This window comes from Fringilla coelebs (assembly GCF_963513975.1).
Source record: "Fringilla coelebs genome assembly, chromosome: 20".
In the NCBI taxonomy this organism is placed as follows: domain Eukaryota; kingdom Metazoa; phylum Chordata; class Aves; order Passeriformes; family Fringillidae; genus Fringilla; species Fringilla coelebs.
In genome coordinates, this window is record NC_140046.1 from 8,571,012 (window position 1) to 8,587,271 (window position 16,260).

The window sequence follows — 16,260 nt, forward strand, 5'->3', positions numbered from 1 at the left end:
TAAGAGGGATAATCAGTCTTCACTACTAAAGAGGGGCATTCTCAAGCTACACTTACTAATGATTGACAAGAACCCAGGTACTACAGAAAAGAACCATAAAAAAATCACCCCTCTGCCAAAAATGCTTCATGAAAGACAAATGTTCCTTAAAAAGCAGGTTTCAGATTCAGTTCCCTAGTAGTTACCACAAAAAACCCCCACAATTTAATGTAAACTCTATCTACCTAAACATGTCCCAACACAATTTGACAATGTCCATTCAACCAGACATTAAAAAAAAACCCCAAAACTACAGGCACAACTACATATGACAAAGATAATGACAAAACAAGAAAAGAAAAAAAGTAGGCAATATTGTTCCTTCTAGCTTAAAAAAAAAAAAAATTATAGTGCACTCAGTTTGCTGGTTAATAGGTGATGTGATGGGTCCTTAGTTCATCTTGGGATAATTTAAGAACAGAATGATTAGCAGTGTATGATGACAGTGATCACTAGCTGGCTCCTGGAGAGCTGATAAGTTATTAAGCCAAACAATGGATCGCTATTATGAGCAAGTCAGTGCACTAACTGTAATTTCCTTGAAAGCTGAGTGGTGCATGATTATACTTGTCCACTCAGACTGCCTGCTGGCAGCTCCACATTCTGCTATTGTTCTGAACTGTACAGTCTTCCCAGCGCCCAGGATACAGCCACAGAAAAATGTAATCTTCATATTCAGGCTTCATTGTGGCAGCTGTTGTCTGAAGGATAGTGGAAGAGAGACATTCTCTGTCGTGAAGCACAACTATTAGAGCTCCTAAAAACATGTGGTTTTATTTGTCAGCAGGAGATACCTCTACTTTCTAGCTGAGGCAATTTCCATTTCAAAAGAACTCTGACTTTGGAATGACAGATGTATACAGCTACAGACATATTGTACACATGTTCATATATATATATGTGTGTGTTTATGTGTATTTAAATGCCACACATACATTTGAGTACATTCCTGGTGGTTTTCTTTGTGAGTTTCAGGAACACTGCTGTTACTACTGGAAGCTCATATGGACATCTTCCAACTCACATTGCTCTCCCAAGGTACAAGAAGAGACAACACAGAACACCTCCATTAATGAACCTACCAAAACTAGGAAGAAAAAACCACAAAAGACAGCAGCAGCTGGATGACAAGGACTTCAAAGTGGCTAATACACACATGGACTGAAAACATGACCTTCATCTGTCCTACAAGGAAGGGGTAGTCCCAGTGGTGAAGACTATGTAAGATGTGGAAAGCAAGAGTGAAGTGCTACTGCAGACCTGCTGAGTGAGATGGGGAAGAGTCCAGGGTTGCCTAAATGATGCTTGTATCCCCAGCTGTCTGTTCTGTTTATGCTGGATATTAAGTTTTACACCTTTAAGACTGGTTCTGAGAGTGAAGGGGGAAGAGAAGAAGCACAGTTTGTTTTCAGACCCTGCACTTGCTCCCCTGCACTCCTTCTCCTGGACTGTGCTGTCTGCAGCAGGGACAGACAGTGGGACAGAGCTCTCCTTTGCTTTTTAGTTCATTTTTTTAAGCTAGCTGAGGCTGTGAAGTTCCCAGGACTGTGGCTTTTCTTTTTCTTGGAACTGTTCAAACTTGCTCTGGCCTGAAAACCCAGAAGAACACCGGGAGCTCACACCTGTGACCCACTGGGGCTGGGACATGGCATTTTCCAGCACAGGAGGGACTGATAAGAGACCGAGCTACAGGGACTTTCTGAATTTGCCATCTCTTCAGAACAAGGTTCTATTGTTTAATATTGTTCAGTTTTTTGTGCTGGTGAATGCTTTGCCTGTGAAATAAACAGTCTTTTTCAACTTTTTCTCCAAGGAAGTATTTTCCCAAACCAGTTGAATCTGCTTTCTAGAGGAAACCCTTTAGAGGTTTTTCTCCCAAATTTGCCCTAATCCAGGACAGTAAGGCACTCACCTTCCTATGTGCCTTAGCTTCTTCCTCTGCAAAGCAAGGGAGAGCCTCTCCCCATTTAAAGCCCTTCAGCATCTCCCCCTGAAACAGCAAAAGCCATTTTAAAGTCCAAGCCCTGTTGGCTTCCAGTGACTCTTGGGGTACCCAAGTGCTTATTTTTTTTTTAATGGGACTTAGGTGATTCTGAAAGGTACATTATCATGTACCTCACATTGATTTGATACAAAGTGAACTTCAAGTAGGAAGAAAACCTGACAATGAGAAGATTTGACAAGTGCTTAAAAGGTAAGTCCTCATTAATTTTAAACTTTGTTTTATGTAAGGCTCACTTAAGGAGCAGATGAAATTCTTTCATGTCCTTTTTTGCTCTGCTAATCCTGCAAGGAATATATAACCAGGATTATGTTTTAACAGGCCTGGAAAAAAGTATGAGTACCAGTCTGTTTTGAATCCAGGAACTGCTCCTGTCACTGAATTTTTTCAAACCCAAGTGAAAGGGAAAAATGATTACTGTAAAAACACAAAGTGAGAAAATGTAATATTCAAAGTGGTATACTAGTAACACATATAGATAAAGCCTCCCCTATAGTTTTGAAGAAAGGTTAACACCATTGCTAGTCACACACCTTATACCCATATAAATAATGTTTTTCTCCTTACAAGATCTAATCATCTGGCCATTCATTCTCCTGAGCAAAGAAAGGTTAACAAGTCAGTCATTTCCACTCCAACTCTGCATTAACCAGCCCACAGCCACGCTACTCCAACTGTGAGTCTGTACCATAAACATAAACAAAATGAGGTGGCTTCAAAGTGTAGAGGGTCTGATGTTTGAGGTTTTTTTGTCTCTTCTGAACTTGGAACACATACAACAAGTTAACAGCAACTTCCAAAACACTGGAGATGAAAACTGTTGAATCAGGGACAGGAATTTCATCAACTGCTTTGCTGTGATGCTCCAAGTACACCCTAAGTTATCCAGCCAATAGAGACTGCACCTAAAGACAGATACTATCTTTATGATAGATTTTATGTAGTGTGGCCATCCACTCATCTCTAAGAAAAGCACATGGTTATGGTAGTAGGAAATCTCAAAAAGAGATAAACAGCAGTAACTTGCCATGGAAGGCTATAAAAATGGATTAAGAGCCAATTATGTACCAGTTTTAAGCCTCAATGCTTCTATAAATATAGAAGAAAATTTAATTTCAAACATATGCTCATAGATATCTTGGACACAAATTTTACACAAAGCATATTACTTATACATGCACATGTTATTTAGCATTTCTTTGTTCTTTTTTTTTGCCACTAATAGTGAGGTCGTTATGACCTTTATAGGAGATATCCATTCAAAATACACTGCTCCACAAGATCATTAAAAGCCAATAGGCAACTGTATTGTTTCAGGACTACTTCATATTTAAATCATTGCCTAAAATTACAATTCAAACACCATCTGAAGGAACAAAGCCATTCAAATGGGTACAGAGCACATAAATTTACATTTACATTAATCATTCTGGCCTGATTGCACACTCCTGTGCAAACAAGAAGTATTTCTGGCCTGTCACAGCATAAGAGCTACGAGGGGATAGCTCAGTGATTCCATGCTAACTTACTCTTCCTCAGACATGAGGCTTTCCCTACATACAGACACGGAGCACATGTCCTGGGATCAAACCTCAGTAGTCCCTGGAATACAGCACTGGGATGGGAAATGTGATAAGGCATAAAGCAAACAGCACAACTGTAAGTACAGGAATTGTAAGAACCACTCAGAAATGCTTGGAGTAACTTGATAGCAATAGGAAGAGCACAGAGAAAACACTTCCCTGCAGTGAGGCTCTGCCACATGACCACTCTTACAGTGGAATTTCAGAAAGTGCATAATATCCAAAGCACCACATTTACTGCAGGGCATGCAGCACACAATACTGCACTTCAAGTCAGACTAAGTCACATCTGGACTTCATGTCATTCTAATACTTTTCCTTACTTAGGTTCCTTACAAACTTCTATGTAGAAGGCTTGGGTAGCAGTAGCTTCATTAGTCTTGTGCATCTATCCAACATCATTACAAATTGTAATTAAGTTGTCTGCACCAGCACAGAAGTGAGTACATGCCCTTTCCCAAGGCAAGCTTTGCTCTTACCAAGCTATGGAATTTTTTGGCATCTACTTTGTTTCACTTAGTTTTTCCCAGTTTAAAGGCAATAAGCAGTTTCACCTGAAATGCTCACAAAGCACCAGTGAACTACTGCACCAAACAGTCTCATTCATACCAACAGTTCTCTTCATAATGAAGAGGCTCCACAGTTTCACTTTTAAGTTTAAAAAACACTTTGTCATGCTGAGATGAGACATTAAATCATGCATTATAATGCTGTGTCAAAGTAATGCCAAATGGAGCAAAGCATTACAATGTGAATGAGGTCAACAACATGTTAACACAGCAGAGAGCAAAGCTCCATGCATGGCTTTAAGCACAAGATCTCAATGGACAAAATCCTGAGCAAGCTGCTTGAGCAGCCTCTGCCTTGAGCTGGGGGGTTGGGCTACCTGATCTTCAGAGATCCTTCTTGACCTCACCCACTCCGTGAAGATTTGCTGTTTTCCAAGTTTGTGACTGTACCAGGCTTGCACTGAAAACTGCTCAAAAAGTTTGAGTCTCCACTGCTGCATTAACCCTCAGTCCCACATGAGGCTCCTGGGCAGTCATGAGCCACCCATGCTCATTCACAAGGCCAGCTCTGGCCTTTATCACCTCCCTTCATCTTTCTCCCCATTAAAAACCACAAAGCATGCTCTGGTCAAACCAAATTCTTGCTTACTTTCCTGTGTTCAGCCAACATCAAACTGGAGTAGCAAAGTAGTTTCTGGAACTCATCAAAATATTGTTACACTGTAAGCCAGGAGTACTGACAAGAAAATAATCACTGAAAAACAAAATCTATGTTTAAAAGGATGTTCTGTTCCTTAGGATTCTAGTTGTTCTGCACATCTGTACCTTGTCTGCAATGCAGCTACTTCATTCATTTTATTTTCCATAATGAAGCATTGATTTTGTTTGCAAAAAAAATTGCTATAACCACTCTACATTGCTGGCATTTTACCTGAAGAAAAATCTCCTAACAAACATAATCTATATCAATTTGTGGCCGCTAAATTTGTGAGATGGAACTATTGCAAAGCACACAGTCCCACCACCCACAGCAGAAAACCATCCTCAAACTAGACTCACCTGCAGGAAGCACAAGAGAGACTGAGCCACAAGTGTGTGGTTTCACACCTCGCTGGCTCAGCAGATGCAAACAAAATGCACACAACAAAACTCTGCTTGGTTTACAAAAATGCCAAATGGGTAATAACATGCAACTCACAACACATCATCTCAGTATCATAAACTGCCTGAAATCTATCCCCAAAGCAGTGAAAGTGAAACACCACCCTTCTGCAACCAAGTAGTTTGAATATGAGAACAATTAAGAGCACAATTTTATTTTAACATAAGCTCATCTGATATAAAGATACCTGAAGTCAAAAAATTTTTGCAGAGACAATATTATCTTCGGTGTGAGATAATTTAAACAACATTTATCAAAATATGTTTGCTGTTCCAAACTCCAGAGCAAATTAAACACACCAGCTGAGGAGAAGTCACTGAGAAAGCCACTGTAACCAGTCCACTTATCCAATACACCAGATTTCGACAGCATACTATCTTCCACAAGATGGGTGAATATTTCCCTCATTTCAGATTACCCAGTTTAGTATGAAAAGATCATTAGTTAATTCCAGGTTGGGAAACAAATTAGGAACTTTTCTGAAAAGGCAAGTAAACTTGGTTTTCTTCTTCCAGCCTGCAAATAAGAAGTAGGTGTGGAAGGCTGAGACCTCCCAGCTCCAATGTCTTGCCAAGCACAGTCTCAAGTCACCACTGGCTTCATTTGTTTAGTACAGGTCATGTTACACTGCTTAGTTATAAACACAAAATAAGCTGAGATTTTTTTTTTTTCCTAAATACTTAGCACATTTAATAGTGTGGAGTAGTTTAAAAAAGAGCAAATGAAAATGTTTGCTTTCCATGTTACAAACTCCGATTTCCACCCAAAAGCAGCTTGAAAAAGATCACAACTGAAAGACTAATCATGATAAGTCATCCATCATTTCCAAAAAAGCACAAAACTAAAGATTAAGTAAATCTATGTAAATATATACAGTTGCTTAGATGCATGCAGACTATATTCTTCTCAATATTAAGAGCTACCTTTTTTTATTCCTGCCAAGAATACATCTATTTGCAAGTGAGTGCCTTAGAGGTTATCAAGGGAAAAGAGTCAATTTTTCTTTAGGAAAAGAAATGAAAACTACAAATGTTAAGCAAGATTAGCATGGGCCATTTCAGTCAAGGTCTCAGACTTACCAACTTCCACCAACTCACCCTGTAAAAACATGCATGGCATAAGAAAGGGCTGAATACTGATCTTTTAAGCACAGAACTAGGATAAATATTCAGATATTGCTAAAACCAGTGCATATCATTACCCAGATTCTCTTCATGTAACATTCTTAAAAAGTCTGAACAGAAAAAGTCACGGAGAGTCATACATACATTTTTAACTTTTTCACCCATGTTGAAACTTGTAAATTTTCTCCTCTCAGGTTCAGAAATTCCCCCAGTATCAACTTTTAATATTCATCTATTTGAGTACTTTGCACAAGACTTAAAGGTTGCTTTTTGCTCCTAAATAGGCACACCTTATGCCATCACTAGTATCCTCTATAATAAGAACACTAAAACTTCACAGGAAAATATGAACTTTTCCTTTACATCTCAGCCAAACATACATTCACACTCCTGAAAGAGTTTGGTTCCTACCTTAAAAACAATTTGTATTGAAAAAAATTTGGGTCAAGGACAGCTTACCATCCATAACAGTCTACATCTCTCCACAATGACTGGCCAATAAGCAGCACAAGTATCTTAAAAACATTTATTTCATCACATTACCAAACAATAACTGGACCACAAAATATTGAAAAATCACTTTGCCTACCCAGGCAATCCCATAAAAGCATACCTCAGAGGTCCCCAAAGGATGAATGGATGGTTTTCTGCCACCAAGCAAACTTGCCACTCCTCTCTTCTACATGCCAACTCTGTGCTAAACAGCAGCTCTGGTATTTGCTGGCAGATCTGGTATCTCTGGTATTACTGCTGGGAGCTTCCTAAAGCAGGCTGCAGATCAGAAGTAGGCTTTTTATTTTAATCTCTAGTAAGCCACACTTAACAGACCAAAGTAAGGTTGTTCTGGTTGGTGAGAAAGTTTAGGCGCTCACTGCATTTCTTTGGATGTGAAAATAAAATATTAATAATGTACATAATGTTTATGATATATCAGACCACAAAATGAGATCAGATTCTCCAATTCAATGGTCAGCACAGTAAAACTTTGTGTAGCACATCTGGGACTAACAAGGCCTTGTATAGTAATGAAACTGGCTTAATCAATTTCTTTTGTGCCATAATAGAACATTTTTGCTTGTTTTCTTTCTTAACATATGTATCTTATCAACACAAAACTCAGATGAGTTGAAGGTGGGGAGAAGAGCTCTTTTTACTTTGAAATGCTAACAGCAGCTCAGAGGCTTTACTCTGCTGATTCTGAACTATAAGGAATGGAGATATTTCCTCACAATCCTGTTGGATAATTCTTCCTTTACCAGCTTTCAGGTACCATCAGATCAGAGCTGGAGTTTACTCTTCAGTTGGCAGTAAACAAAAGAACAAATCCATACTGTTTCTGGTGAGAAAAGAAATTGGAGCCTTTATCCAAATACATTAAAACTCTAACATGCAGGATGACTAAGAAGATGTGTGTTGGATAAATGAGGTGGTGTGCTAAACAGAATTTAAAAAAAAAATCAAAAATCAATGGAAAGACATTTATAGAGAATGACCAAGGCACTGCCAAATAATTCAGCTATCAAATAGAGATTTAAGTTATTTATTATAATTTAAGTTAAATTCAGTAGAGGGTAGAATGTGGATTCAAACTGTTGTGCTAATGAACAATTCAGCTGTTACTTCTAGATGACAAATGCACAGTATTCATACTTTCCCATAACTGACCTGCACTGGCTCTACTGCTGAAGCACACCAGTACCAGCTTGCAGGAAGAGCCATCTAACTGATAAAAGCCACATTTTTAATACTGATTTTCACCTCAAAGCAACAAAAAAACATTCATCTGAAGGGATCTTTAATGAGTTACATGGCAAAAGAGGAGTATTTTTATCATCTTTTCTATTTCTCAGCTCAACATGAGCAGGCACCATTGATGGTTTTTTTTTTTACATAACTGGTGTTGTACCTTATCCACAGGTGATGCATCTCATCTATGTGACAGCTTTCCCAAGGAACTGAAACATGGGAAATAAGGATAAACAACTATCCCACTACAAACTACAGGCAAATATCTATTTATTTTAAAAGTACAACATCTAAATCAACATTTCTCCAGCACACACTGCTGCCCAGCATTACACTCTAGGTTTGACCTAGTACTTCCATTCCACCTCTTGAATCTCATTTAGTTTCTAAGCACTCCTGTCAGTTTCTAACTTGGCATCAGCCTCAGCCTGATGGGACCACATGGTAGGTTGAGAACTGACTGCATGACAGAACTGCCAGGCAAAGAAAGAGAAAATCAGGCAGTGCCCCACTGGTAAGTCATGTGCCAGAAGCAGAAAATAAAGGGAAAAAAATAACATCAGTAGATAAACAGTAAGAGACCATGAGGAAGGAATCCTGTTCTTTCCAAGGTTTAACTTGTTAAAACACTGCAGAATGCTCTCATAGCCCAGCAGCAGCTGAAACACCCAGCAGCCTTGAACACAAACTGATGACATCCACAATTAAAGAGCTTATATACTTCCTTAGCCCAAACAAGTAAATTCTGTTCTCTCCACCTACTCAGTTAGCTGATTCTCACTAGCTCTACTCATCCTGAACATCCACCAGCAAGTTCAGCACCATAAATGCCCGTGGTGACACAAACAGGGCAGCAGAGTGCTCTGGGGAAGGGCAGGCAGGCAGCTTTAGCCATGAGGCTTCCCATCCCTGCAGCCTCCTGCGGTGTCTGGACATCAGCACTCGCTCCTTCTGTAACAGATGGTCACCAAATCACACTGAAAAAGAAGTCCCCGCACCTCAGATATCACACACATATACACATAGCCAGAAAATAAAAGATTCAAGGCATTTGGGAGTTTTTGCCACAACAAAAGGAAACATGAGCAACATGTTTTAGATGAGTAGATATGATCCTATAACTGGCAAAAGCCTTTACTCAGTGGTCTTCCTGGGATGCACAGGATGGCAGGAGCCATGAGAGACCAAAAAAAAAAAGGTTTTAATGATAGGAATAACTTGGCTTTGCCAGATAATCATGCAGTGTTGCAGGCTGATCTGTTTCTCATATAAGGGCATAAACAACATGTGTTTGTCTGAGTTCATACCAAAGGAAACTGCTGATCCCAATGTCCTCAAATGATGCACGAATACATTTTAAGCACTTGTTTGTCCTATTATATTCTGAAGTCCAAAATAGACTTTTTATAACAGTATCTCCAATTTCAGGACACCTATACAGTAAACAAATGATCAGGGAATGAGAAACACTTATATTAATAGCAACAGCACACTGTTCATAAGTAGAGGTGTCAGTTATTACTAAGCAAAATGGACAGATTACCAAAAAAAACACCACAAACGTAAAGATAACAAATCTAGTTTTATTGTTTGCTCAAAACCCAAAGAAAATCCAACTTCTTCTGTACATTTTATCCCCATTCACTTCTTGCTGCATGTTAATTGGAATTAATATTGTTAAGGACCTCTCCACATTAAGAATACCTTCTGCCTCCAAGCATCCCATTGTAGTGGGATCACTACATCCCATCTAGCTTCTCTGGGAATCATCCCATTCACAGGGACAGCCATCTGTGTGTAGTGCCAAACCCATAAGCTTGCAAAGTGTCTGTAATTCTGTGTCAAGTCATCAATATACATAAACTGAAGCACCTTGAAAAAGAACCCAGACTGACAGATGCTTTTGGAATGGCTGCATTTATACATTTCAGGTGACCAAGGTCTCATCCTTTACAAATGCAGAACTTTTTCCTTCTCTTCAGCATTGAGAAATAATGATCATTTCAAACCAAAGAGTATGAAAAAACCCTCAGAGATTTTAAAATTTGTGATGACCTACAATTGACACATGACCTACAATTAGGTCATTTAAACACCTAGCCCTGTGAGCAAACTAACTGCTCAATTTTATTCTATTATTAATTTAATAGCTTTACAATTTAAATAATACCTTTCTCCCTCAACCACTTCACTGCTTACCACCAAATCTTTAGATTAGGTACTGGAACAGAGAGGAAAAATAACTTGTTAGCATTGACTCCTGATGTTCAGGGGTCTACTAAAGCATTACCCAGAAATCAGGCTAACTACATGACACAGACCCACTGCTTGCAAGAACCCCAACCACACTTTATTTTCCTGGACTCTCCAGGAAAACTCTCTAACTCTCACCTAACTCTGCCTCACTCTCACCTTCCTACCATCTACTGCATGCACTGGTGGCTCAATGCATGCATTATCCCAAACTGTCCTCCATGTAGATTTAATTCCTACGCACTAAAAGGAATCACAGAATTTGCTGAGTTGGAAGGGACCCACAAGGATCACTGAGTCCAACTCCTGGCCTGCACAGCACCATCCCTAAGAGTCACACCAGTGCCTGAGCATTGTCCAAATGATCCTGGAGCTCTGCCAGGCTCGGTGCTGTGACCACTGCCCTGGGGAGCCTGGTCAGAGCCAGCCACCCTCTGGGGGAAGAACCTGTTTCTAACATCCATCCTCAACCCCCCTGACACAGCTTCAGGCCATTCCTCAGGTGCCATCACTGCCACAGCAAGCACAGATCAGGCTCTGCCCCTCCTCTCCCCCTCACCAGGGAGCTGCAGACTGCAATGAGTCCCCTCAGTCTCCTCTTCTCCAGCTGAGCAGCCCCAGTGCCCTCAGCAGCTCCTCACAGGCTTCCCCTCACCATGCTCGTGGCCTCCTTTGCACTCTCTCCAACAATTTCATTTCTTCCTCACACTGCCCAGCGCCCTGCTGGCCCCAGGGCACTGCTGGCTCAGATCCCCCTGGCCACCAAGCAGGACCCCCAGGTCCCTTTGTGTGGAGCTGCTGTCAGCATCTCCTTCCCCAGGCTGTACCCACCCCAAGCCAGATGCAGAATCCAGAGCTTTTCCTTGTTGGATGCAGCTATAAAGTATTTTGCTATTAGGGGGAAAAAAAAAAAATCAAGACAGGAATGTAGCAGAACAGTATTTGTATCAAGTCCTCCAGCAGGTTACTTGTGGCACCTCTCCCAGCAGCATGAGACAGTTTAACCAAGGAAGCAGAGACACTTTGGTATGAGGGAAGCTGCTCATTTTGAAGCACACAGGGAGATGAAGGCAGGAGTTTTCAGAAGAGCACAGCTCTCTGCCCCAGAGAACTAGCATTTACAGAGGCACATACAAAAGAAAAATAATGCAATGGTGAAACCACACACAATTGCTATATTTACATGCATAAACACAGTGCACAGCTTCTGAAGAGGTGAGAATCCTTGGCACCAAGGAACATTCAAGCCAGACACAATATGCTGAGCTGGAAGGGACTCACAAAGATTATAAAGTCCAACTCTTAGGTGAGTGGCTTTTATGAGGGCTGAATCCCCAACTCTGGTGCTATCAGCACCGTGCCCTAACCAACACAATCAATAAAACACCAGAATGGTGATGACAGCAACAGAAAAAACATTAGACACATGCAAATCTTCAGCATGCCACTAAAAAAGACATGGATCACTCCTCCACTGGGGTGCCTGGCAGAGCCTGCTGAAATCAGTAGGCCTGCACTGACAAAAGCAGAACACCAAGAGCACAGTCCTCAGTGAAAATGCTCAGCAGTTCCACTATTATTTATTCCTAGACAACCTCTCTTAATGCAACTTTGCATAAAATACTTCATGCCTAACTTAAAGTTATGATTAAGAGTATTTTCCTTTTCTCTCAGTCCAGCCCACTATTTCATTCAATACTGGTATCACCTCTTCACCGTGTTAGCTGCTGTCTTGCTTCTGGCCATCAGAATAGTCTCAAAACTGCTGCTCTCTGTACCAGAAAATATTGCTATTGTAACAGAAGCTAAATTAAAACACTTGTGTCATGAACAAGGGCAAGAGTGTGAGAGCGTGGCAAAAGGCCAAATAAAAAGGGAGATTTGTTACTTTTCCTTCCCAAGAGGATTAAAAAAAATGTGCAAGATTAAAAAAATAACTGTTCCAGCCCTTGTCCCTGATGCATGACAACATGAAAGAGACCCTCCAAATCACTTCTCACAGGAGGCTGTGTAAAAACCCTCGTTTCTTGCATGACTAACATAAGAATACTGATGATGTCATTGTCACCCCTTTGGATCACATCTATCCTACAAATCATTATTTCTTACTGGCAGCCTTGCAGCACAAGTAAAACTTTGTTTAAAGTCTCACTGGGAAAAAGGTAGGTGATGTAGTAACTGGTATCTTTGCTATCTCTTTAGAACAGATTAGCAGGGATGTGGACCACCTCCCTCTTTCACTCCCCTGAGGGGTTCTTTGCACATGGGCTGTGTGGGAGAGGAGATTTGTCTTGCACCCTTATAAAAAGTTGTTGACTTTTGAGCATATTCACTTTTTAAAGGAGGAGGAGAGAGAAACAGTGGGGTCATAAATGTATAGGGTTACATCTCCCAGAGACCCTCATCTTTCTTTTATACACATGATGTCGATCAGAGAAGATTCCTGGGGCAGGGACCTTGTTTGCCACAGGGCATGCAAAAACACTCAGGAGAAAGAGTTTCAGTGCTGTCAGTTGTCTCAAGAATGACACAAACAAGCTTCCCCTGCATCTCTACTGGCTGCAAAAATAACAAAATTAACAAAAGGGAAATAAAGAGAAGTTTCCCATGCCAACAAATCATTCCACAAACATCTGTTGTTCCTGGTCAGTGAGATTCCATGGAAGGTAAGGAAAGATTAATACTCAGGGTGTATATGTTAAAAGACAACACAGGAACCAGAGACAATACAAAACTGTCAGGTGCTGCACCCAAATGCTGGACAAGGTATCAAACCCCAAAGGGGTTATCTTACTGCCCTGACCCTTTCACAGCTCTCTAACATTGAAAACCTGAAATTTAATGGGAAACAAAAAGACAACAGGACCATCCCTGAAGTTTAAAATATAAAAATAAAAAATAATGATAATTTAAAAAATCCCAAACAAACAGAAAAAGCCCCAAGAAACTCCAGTCTATGTGTTAAGAGTGACAGATTAAAGACTTCATTGTTGACAGTAAAAGTGACATTTTAAGCATGGGAGAGGAAGCAACAAGACCTTCAAAAAATCAGCAGCAACTTTCAATTACAATGAAACAACGCATAAAAATAGAAGCTTAAGACTAAGGACCCTTTAACGCCCTATGGGGTATTCAGGGACAGCAGTAAACAAGGTGCTGATATACTTTACACTGCAAACAATGTTAGCAGAAAGCCAAATGGGACAAGCCCCAAATCAGAGTGAAATTTCAAGGCATGAAGTTTGAGATAAAGGGCTGTAATCAAATTACACCACAAATGGGTCCATTCATCTGTAAGCATTTAAACAGAGAGCATTGAATTACAGTTTGAAATAAAACAAATTAATTTGCTTTCTATTTCTTAAATATCTATTCATTATTTTCCTACTGCCAAAGAAAATTTCCCACCTTAATACAAGAATGAATGTGGGGAGAAAACTGAAATACTAATTATCAGGCAGGAAAAACAAGAAGAGTTTGAATTGTGTTATTTACATTCCCATTCCTCTTTCTGAATAGCGTGAAGTCAACAAACTAAGTGAAGACAGAAGAATCTGCAATTGCAATTCAAGTTGTTTTGTGCAAAAGGCCTAGCACCTTACGTACATCCAATAAACTGGCCACAGTGGTTTTTTTCCTCCACCTAAATAAAAAAAATAATTTTGAGAGTGCTTTCAGCGCCTTCCACTATGTCCTTCTTTCTCCTGAAAGCTATCACAATCCAAACGACTTAACACCACAATATTTAAGTGCAGGGCATGCATCCCCCAATTTGGCAGCGCTGGAAAAGCTCCTTTTAAACAAACCCGCGTGCGGAGGAGCCGCTCTTTTTGTAAGCGCTGCGAGGAACAACAATCCGGGAGGGGGAAAAAAACAAAAAAAAAAAAACGAAAAAAAAAAAAAATTAAAAAAAAAATCAACAAAAAGAGAGAGAGCGAGAGAGGGGGAAAAACCCAGCAGCACTCCTGCTGCTGCTGCTCGGGCTGCTGTTGTTGCCTTTGTTGTCCGGCGGGCGCCCCGAGCCTGCGGCCGGCCCGGCCGGGCCCCCACCTGCTCCCATTCATCCGCCCGCCCGGCCGGGCAGCAGCGCACGGGGGCTGCCCTAAAGCTGCTCGGGGACACCCTCAACTCCAGCGCTGATCCTCAGCACCCGTCCTGGGATGGGGGTGTGCGTAGGGAACACGCAGGTGTTTCCATCAGCCCCCCCCAAAATCCCTGTCCTCCGGAGAGGAGGGCGACCCGGCTGACCCAGCAGCCTGACTTGCTGAAGGAGGGTGCCATCACCCAGCCCAGCAGCCTGCCCCTGGGCAGGAAGGAGGGTGACCCCCACCCCAACGCTGTCCCCCTGCAAGGAGGGGTGTCCTCCATCCCAGGACCCTGCTTTATTTTAATTTTTTCTCCCAAGGAGGAGAGCACCCATCAACCCACCCCCTTTCCAAGGAGGATGCCCAGCTCACTCGCAAGGCAGATGCCCCCACTCCAGCCCCTCGGAGAGAAGGAGGGTGCCCTGCCAGCACCCAGTCCCCCCGTAGCGAGGGGGGTGCGCCCCCAACACTGTCCCCCAGCAAGGAGGACGCCCCCTCCCCCGCTGCCCCATCCCCAGCACCTACCTCGTCTTAGAGGACAGGAAAGCAAGTTTGATTAATCCATAGGTAAACAACTGGATGCTCTCCTTGGCTATGCTGGCCACTCTGAGCCTGTGCTCTAGGATGTGCAGTTCCATCTTTTCCTCTTTCTCATTTGTAGTTCATCTATCCCTGGGGTTTATGTTGTGTTTTTGAATGGGGAGGGGGAGGGGGGGCTGTTATTGTCGGTGCCTTCTTTTTCTTTTTTTTTTTTTTTTTTCTTTTTCCCCTCCCCGCTTCCGTCTGTCCCTTCCCAGCTCCGGGGGCAGGAGCAGGGGATGAAGGAGCAGAGGGTGCAAAAGTTGGAGCGGCGGGGAGGCCGGCGGGGCGCGGAGCGGAGCAGCGGAGCCCGGAGTGCCGAGCAGCTGGTGCTCGCTGGAACAAACAACTTGCCACTCAAGCCCGGCCCGGCGCGCATGCGCCGCGCCCCGCGGCATGCCGGGACTTGGAGTCCGCGCCGCCGCCGTGGCCGCCCCGCCCCGCCCGCCCGGCCCCACATCCCACCCGCCCTCAGGAGCGGCTTCCACCCGTCATTAAAAAAGAACCACATAAAACCTTAAAGCGAGAATCAACGCTGGTAAGGGTGTTGTTTTTGGTTTGTTTCATTTTTTTTTTGTATTTATCAGCTTGCTGGAAAATCTTTCACAGCCCAAAAACTAGCAGTAAGGAGAACTTTACAAGTTTTCATTAAGAGCAGGGAAATACTCAAATCGTACCTTGTTCATTTCTTCACGTGGCAGATGGGAAATCCTTGTCAGTTTCACAGTGCAGCAAAAATAACGTGGGGAAAAAACCATTCACTTTGCACGTGAGCGTTACAGAGGTAATACAGAGCTGGCAATAACATAAAACCGGGCCTGGGTGTGCTGTAATGGTGGAAGGGTGAGGGGCTGGAAGGGTGAGGGGCTGGAAGGGTGAGGGATTGGAAGGGTGAGGGATTGGAAGGGTGAGGGGCTGGAAGGGTGAGGGGCTGGAAGGGTGAGGGGCTGAAGGGTGAGGGACTGGAAGGGTGAGGGACTGGAAGGGTGAGGGACTGGAAGGGCGAGGGACTGGAAGGGCGAGGGATTGGAAGGGCGAGGGATTGGAAGGGCGAGGGATTGGAAGGGTGAGGGGCTGAAGGGTGAGCGGATAGAAGGGTGAGGGATTGGAAGGGTGAGGGGCTGAAGGGCGAGGGGCTGAAGGGTGAGGGATTGGGAGGGTGAGTGGCTGGAAGGGCG

At 42.4% G+C, this 16,260-nt stretch overlaps 1 protein-coding gene across 1 annotated transcript in view; it reads right to left on the reverse strand.

Moving 5' to 3' along the window:
- CASTOR2 (cytosolic arginine sensor for mTORC1 subunit 2) overlaps window positions 1–15,677 on the reverse strand; it is a 114,391-nt gene extending 98,714 nt beyond the window's left edge. Inside the window, exon 1 of the mRNA XM_084219185.1 lies at window positions 15,029–15,677. Within this exon, the coding sequence (XP_084075311.1) occupies window positions 15,029–15,141 (113 nt within the window). The 5' untranslated portion in view covers window positions 15,142–15,677. The remainder of the gene's footprint in view (window positions 1–15,028) is intronic.
- Between the last annotated feature and the right edge of the window lie 583 nt (window positions 15,678–16,260).